This window comes from Zea mays, chromosome 6 (assembly GCF_902167145.1).
Source record: "Zea mays cultivar B73 chromosome 6, Zm-B73-REFERENCE-NAM-5.0, whole genome shotgun sequence".
NCBI classification, from domain to species: domain Eukaryota; kingdom Viridiplantae; phylum Streptophyta; class Magnoliopsida; order Poales; family Poaceae; genus Zea; species Zea mays.
This window is the reverse complement of record NC_050101.1, coordinates 143,658,631-143,666,218: the sequence shown is the minus strand read 5'-3', so window position 1 is coordinate 143,666,218 and position 7,588 is coordinate 143,658,631. Positions and strand designations below refer to the sequence as shown.

Sequence of the window (7,588 nt, the reverse complement as noted above, 5' to 3'; positions counted from 1 at the left end):
GCCTGATGCATTTACTAACTATAATGGTGTCACAAAATCCTTGAATCATGTTGTTAATGCGCCTAGTCAATTGGAGGTACCAAGAAAAACCATTCAACCATCTTCTCAACCGAAGAGGGGGAGAGCTGCTAAGTAGTATAATGCTTCTATTAAGCATCCAAGGAAAGAGAGGAACAATCGATCCTTCATATCAGTAAATGAAAGTCAACCACCAGTTGATGGGCATCGAGTGGATATTGTACATCCACAAACCAGCACTCAAGTGCACATTTTAGATGTTACATCGGAACACCTCGAATCTATTCTTCCTATGAATCAAGAAGATTTTCACGGGGTACAGGAGATTTCCATTAATTATTCTAGTTCTGGAAAGTTGTATGATCGTAAAAATACGGTCGTCAATTCATGCTTCTCATTAATCATAGTTGTTAACCTTTTATTTGATCCAGATCCTAAATGCATGGTAGAGTGTCAACAACGCCCGGACTGGACCAAATGGAAGGAAGCAATTAACTCTGAATTATATTCACTAGCAAAAAGAAAGGTATTCACCTCAGCGATACCTACACCTCCTAGAATCCATCATGTTGGATTCAAATGGGTTTTCACTCGAAAATAGAATGAGAACAATGAGGTTGTGAGATATAAAGCGAGATTAGTTGTTCAAGGGATTACCCAAAGACCTGGCATTGACTACAATGAGACATATTCTCATGCTATGAATGGAATAACCTTCCATATTTAATTTCATTAGCAATACAAAAACGTCTATTTCTGCAGTTCATGGACGTCGTGACCGCATATCTTTATGGGTCACTAGATTTGGACATATACATGAAAGTTCATGATGGAATATTTGTACCGAATAATGGCAAAAATGGTAACATGTTTTGTGTTAAACTCACCAAATCTCTATATGGCTTAAAACAGTCAGGGAGAATGTGGTAAAACCAACTAAAGGAATTCCTTATGGATAAGGGTTATTCTAATAGTGATGATTTCCCATGTGTCTTCATAAAAAAATCTTCTATATGTTTCTGCATCATATTAGTATATGTAGATGACTTAAACATCATTGACCATAAATGTGATATTGATGAAGAACGCAATCTTCTAAAGATGTAATTTGAGATGAAGGATTTCGGTACAATCAAATATTGCTTAGGTTTGCAACTTGAGCACCTTCCAACGGGCATTCTCGTTCATCAATTTGTTTATACCCAGAAAGTATTGAGTAAATTCAATATGGACCAAGCATATCCATCTAAAACTCCAATGATAGTTCATGCCCTAGAAAAGGATAATGATCCATTTCGACCACGTGACGACGGAGAAGAGATTTTGGGTCCTAAGTACCCATATCTTAGTGCAATTGGAGCACTTATGTACCTAGCAAACAATACAAAACCTGATATTGTTTTTGCAGTAAATTTACTTGCTAGACATAGTGCATCTCCTACCAAACGCCATTGGACTGGAATCAAGAATGTTCTTCGATATCTACATGGCACGACAAATCTTGGTCTATTCTACGAAAGAAATCAAGATCCTAGCCTCGTAGGGTACACAGATGTTGGTTATCTTTTGGACCCCCACAATGGAAGGCCTCAAACTGGATTTGTATTTCTGAATGGTGGAACTGCTATTTCTTGGAAGTCTTCCAAGTAAACTCTAGTAATAACATCCACTAATCATTCAGAGATTGTTGCCTTGTATGAAGCCTCACGTGAATGTGTCTGGCTTCGAAGAGTGATTAATCACATTCAATCATCATGTGGGATTCATTCCATTGAATCACCCACCATTATCTATGAAGATAATGGTGCTTGTATTGCTCAGATGCAACAAGGTTATATCAAGAGCAATGTTACCAAACATCTCCCCCAAGTTATTCTATCCTCATCAACTTCAACAAAATGGTGAGATTAGTGTCATGCAAACTAAGTCTTGTGATAATCTCGCAGACTTATTCACTAAGTCGCTACCTTATTCTACATTTCAAAAATGTGTTAAGGACATTGGTATGCGACGACTTAGAAATTTGCTTGCATCAGGGGGAGTATCTCTTTGATCGAACCTAATACTAACAACACATTGTACTATTTTCCTATATGAGTTTTACTATCATGTTTTCTCATATAAGGTTTTTAATGAGGCAATGTCAACACAAGCATATGTGTGTCTCTTGATTTTTCCCACCAGGGTTTTTCGATAGAGACACCAATGACATCTCACATACTGTTAATTTTCTCTAAAAATTTTCCACTGAATTTTTCTAGAGTTAATGCTTCCGGCCATCCAGTCACATGGACTATTAATTTTCTCCAATTTTTTTCCACCGAATTTTTCTAGAGTTAATGCTTCCAGTCGTTCAGTCACATGGACCAAAGGCCATGTCCCTTAAGCACAATCTCCACTCGTCTCCTTGGCAAGGGACACATCCCCATGTAGGGTTGGGATCACAAAACACTAAAACGGTTATCATTTTCATATTTTTTATCGGGAACGAAATCGAAAACGTTAACTCCGGAAACAGAAATGATATCAGTATTTCGGAAACATCAGAAATGAAAGTTCGATACGAAAAATACATTGGTACCGGTCGAAATCTAAAATGCAATCGGTAACCATATCAATATGAAAATATCTCAATATAACAATTTCACAATACAACAATGTTTACAAATATCACAAATACCACAAGTTCACAATTCACAATGTCACAAGTTCACATTATAACAAGTTGATCACAAAGATCACAAGTTTACTATATAACAGGTTGATCACACAGATCACAAGTTCACAATATAACAGGTTGTATGCTGGTTGCAAGAGAGTAGCAGTAACTATAATTTTGGTTGAAGAGACTGCTCCTCTAAAAGTACATATAAAAAGCACTGAAAAGGTTCTACACTTTTAGATTATCTCTAGCAAACTCTATATCTCACTCACTATCTCACTTCCTATTTCAAATTTCACTCTACAAACAAGATTTTAGACGGCCTGGACACTCGCTCGGCTCCTTGCTTCGCTCGTGGAGACCGACTCGCGGTGCCTGTTTCGTGGACTGGAGTCTGGAGTGGAGTCGCCTGAGCCTGGCCTGAGCGATGGACGATGGCCAATGGACCGTGACTCCGTGTACAGCGAGGAGCCCAGGACAGTGGACAGGCCGGTGGGTGAACAACCCGTTGTAGGCTGCTGGGCCGTGAGTCCGTGAAAGAAGTCCTAAGGTTCGCAACTTAGGCTGGGCTGCAGCATATTTTCGGTAAATTCCGGTTTGTGATTTCGGTAATTTTCGATCAAAACAGTAGCTGAAAGAAACAGAAAGAAAGGGTCGGTAGAATCCGATACCGATTTAGATCTAAAATTTTGGTGACCGATTCCGAGATTCCGGTAAAAAAATCAAAAACAGTTTCCAGAATTCCAAAATTGTTTTCATCCCTACTCCACGCATGAATAGACAACGTCCTTTACTTTTCCCTGTGATTACAACTTGTGTATATATATTCAAGCAATAAAGAGATCTCGTTTTACATCAACAGTTTCACTCTACAAGATTATGCCTGCGTGCTCACGTGGACACACCTTACAAAATACCTCACCTTGGAAAACTGTACTTTCACATGGTTTGATTCGATTCCCGTAATGAATCAGCAAAAACCGCTATTGCACAAGGCGCAACAGTTTTCCACTTGCTTGTTGACCTGAAAGGTCACTGTAGCACATCGAAACCACCGGGGTTGCAAGTTTAGTTGTGTTACTATAAGCCAAGTATGATGTAATTGATTAAAATGTAGTTTTACGGTTTTACCAAATAATAAATTTAACTATTTAAATTTACTCAACGAAAACAATACCGCTCTCCATGAAAAATTCTCATCAACTGTATTTCCTCCTAATGGCCTCCTCTGGTAAGCCTTTAGAGAAGTTCCCGTGGATCCAATCAAATAATTATTTGGTTACCCTTCACTTTCTAGCGGGAGTAGTGGTGCAGAACTTAACACCACAAGATTATGTTGTTACATAAACTCTGCTGCTTTGCAGAGCAGACCAACAAGTCTCAAGCCACTATAAAAGGCATACGAGGTCAGACATACTGAACCCCATCACCCTCAATCACCTCTCCAATGCGATAAGCAGGATTGGATCCATGGGTGTCTTCAATAATTCTGTCTGCTGACTCTCGACTTACCACAAGAACCATTCCAATGCCCATATTGAATGTTCGCCGCATCTCTGCGTCATCAATGTTTCCAGCCTGCAAAATACATAATGATAAATGTTAAAGCTATCCAGATATAGGTACAGAGTAACCAAACAATGCATATACTGAAAATCAAAGGCGATACTGAAATCAAAGGCAAAGTTTGAAGATCATTTGTTCTTGCCTGTTGAAGGCAACTGAAGATTGGAGGTATTTCCCATGACCCAGTAAAAATTTTTGCCCCGCATCCGGAGGGGAATACTCTTGGGATATTGTCAGTAAAGCCACCACCAGTGATGTGGGCTAGTCCTTTCACACCACCTTTGCTAATAATCTCAAGCACCTTTTTTTATTTCACAAAACAATAAATTAATATTTCTGTAAAATTATGAAGGAAATATGAGGCATAGAAACACATAAACAAACCAAACCTGCTTAACATAGATGAAGGTTGGTGCCATTAGAGCTTCACCAACCGTAGTTGTTATGCCATCATTTCTTGGGAGCTGATCATCCAAAGAAAGTCCACTTTTCTCCAGTACTCTTTAAAATTGAAGATTTTCAACCATCATTAACCAGATACAATGATGTTCAACAAATAGGAAGAGATAAAAAATAAATAAATTCATCAATCAAATGATATACTACAATACCTTCTAACAAGAGAGAACCCGTTAGAATGAACACCACTGGAAGGAAGACCTATAAGCACATCTCCCTTAACAATGTTTTTTCCATCAATGACTTTATCCTTCTTCACAACACCCACAGCAAAACCACTTAGATCATATTCACCCTCTGCATAGAAACCAGGCATTTCTGCTGTCTGTAATGATCAATTGTTCAATAATCAGTTTAAGTGTTTTTGGATTTTCATAAAAGTAATGCACATGTAATGATTCAGGAAGATTCATTTGCATTTGTATGGAATTAAAGGCATAAAAAGAAAGAAAATCAGAATATTTACTGATTATCAATCAAGTAATACGCTCAAGCATAAACATTAAAATCCCTGCTTTTTAGTAAAGGGAGTCTGGCAGATAAACAACGCAACAATGGTGGACAGTCTAGCAGTTTAAGACATTTGATCCATTCATATGCAACTACTAATCTTACAAGGGCAATACTGCATGGTTGAATTGTCAAGTCCTAGTAATTCAATTCCAAAAAATCTTACCTCCCCTCCTAGGAGAGCACAATCTGATTGTTCGCACCCATCCCTAATCCCCTTGATAACCTACAAAATTTACATAGTACTTATGGGAAAATTGAGCAGATGACTAACTAAATAAGTATGAGTAGGGCAAAAATTATGATGTTTAAGTGAGAAAATAAAATGGAACTACCTTCTCTGCAAGATCAACATCAAGCTTGCTCGTTGCATAGTAATCTAGGAAGAACAATGGTTTTGCACCTAGAGTTACAATGTCATTGACGCTCATTGCCACCTGCCACAATAACCTAAATCCATTCAGACAATTTTCGACAGAGATAAGGAAAACAGCGTTGTGGTTAATCTTACCAGGTCAATGCCGATTGTATCATGAATACCAGTTTCGAAAGCAAGCTTCAGCTTTGTCCCCACCCCATCGGTGCTAGCAACAAGATAATCGTCATCTGTTCAAATAAACCAACAGGTAAGCACCAAGAACGTTAAATTTGCCCCTTTCACCAGCTAAAATTGATGATTAATTTACAATTAATCGACACCCATTATTAAACCAACTTATTTTTTCTCACTCCCTTCTTGAACTGCAAATCGCGGCACACGTATAACAATCCTCACAAAAGGCTGGTTTTTTTAAAAAAATATAGATAAGATAGCAAAGATAAAAGCGATGCGGGCGCATTACTGTAGGGGAAGAGACCGCCGAAGCCGCCAATCCCGGGTGCCATCCTGGCGATGCGGCGCACGAGCTCGGCGCCGGCGTCTATGTCCACGCCGGCATCCTTATATGTTAATCCCCCCTGCCCGCCAGAGCTAGTGCTCGAGCAGGACACGGACGCGCGGCGAATCCCCGCAGCAACCTGCCAGACGTCGACGCGCTGTGTCCGTGGACGACCCCAACCAGCCGCGCGGGTGGTGGCGGCAGCCGGAGAGCCTGTCGGCGCTCGGAGAAGGTGGAGGAGACGGTCAGTGGCCATGGGTATGGGAGGGGATGCGCGTCGAGAGGAGGCGGTGGAGATGGTGGCGAGTGGCGACGGCGCCGAAAGCGGATGCCTCCTCTCTAGGCGCGAGGGGAGGTGTCGTGAGGGTATACGAGGCGGCGGCGGCGGCGCTTGTTGGGCCGTGCTAAGAGTAAGTGGCAGGTCAGCCCACTGAAACGAAACAACAAACAAGGTTCCTTGGGCCCGATAATAATAAGAAGAGGTGCTTTTCGCGTAATTTCGACGATCAACACACCATTAACCACCGGGAGGCAGGAGTGTCTTGTTAATCGTGTCATGTTAAGTACAATGCGAGGGTATTTTTAGGTAATCATACGGATGAGCATGTCCTTTTAAGTAAGATTATGTTCCTGGTTACCTACGTCTTCCCCAGAATATTCCCCTCTTGGGACCATTATAGGTCATCACAACGGAGTTAAGTATAGCCTGAATAAACACACCATTAACCCTACGCTAAGATGGGGCTTACACATAGGCCCGAGTAGGCCAGCAGGGCACCAGGTTGGCCCATTCCACAGTCCGAGCAACGGTCTTCGTTTGGGGCGCCGTGTCTTCGGATCTTGCCAAGGCTTGCACCTGAAGTCATGACGAGCGAAGTCATGAAGAGCCCCCACTTTGAGCGACGGGTCCCCTCACCTCCAAGCCTTCGTCAGTTCTCCGATCGAGGCTTTGCCTTCGGTGCAGGTTGAGGTACCCTTCGTCTCTTGTGATTGATGGAACCTGCTCAGTTTATATTTAAAGTAGACCGAACGAGGGGGCGGACGACCTTCGCTCTAACATCGTCCTAGGATTTTCCCTGTACCACTTGTCCCAGGATTTTCCAACCTACTTGAGAATTTTCTCAGGTTTTAGGGTACATATATGTGTGCGCGTTCAGCGGTATTGCATGTTCCCACACACTAGAGGTGTAGGCCTCTCAATCTATTTTTGTGTGTGTTATGGACGTGCACACGTGTGTGCGTGTGGTGTATAGTGGTGTGCGTTTGTGGCGTCTTTGTACCCTGATAAAAAACAGTCTTTTGCCATTCAACGATTTATTTAAACGCAAACTCGGCAGCACCTCAAATGATACTTACGATCAACGCTCCCACCTTGGTCTTGTTCGTTTTCACCCACGAAAAAGATTGAGACTTGTTCAGTTATTACTATTCCATGTAGATTAGATAGGATTGAAAAAAGAGTTGTGAAGAATTTTGACTTACTAAAGATTTAAAC

The 7,588-nt window shown here is 41.1% G+C and overlaps 1 protein-coding gene across 1 annotated transcript; it reads right to left on the bottom strand.

Annotated features, from left to right (window-relative positions):
• Nucleotides 1-3,940: 3,940 nt before the first annotated feature.
• On the bottom strand, nucleotides 3,941-6,404 carry LOC100502295 (phosphoribosylformylglycinamidine cyclo-ligase). Its single transcript, NM_001196773.1, has 8 exons — nucleotides 6,058-6,404; nucleotides 5,727-5,821; nucleotides 5,551-5,652; nucleotides 5,382-5,441; nucleotides 4,858-5,030; nucleotides 4,636-4,747; nucleotides 4,389-4,547; nucleotides 3,941-4,258 (listed from the first exon to the last, which is right to left on the bottom strand). The coding sequence occupies exons 1-8, from the start codon at nucleotides 6,347-6,349 to the stop codon at nucleotides 4,088-4,090; spliced, it is 1,164 nt and encodes a 387-aa protein (NP_001183702.1). The 5' UTR covers nucleotides 6,350-6,404; the 3' UTR covers nucleotides 3,941-4,087.
• Between the last annotated feature and the right edge of the window lie 1,184 nt (nucleotides 6,405-7,588).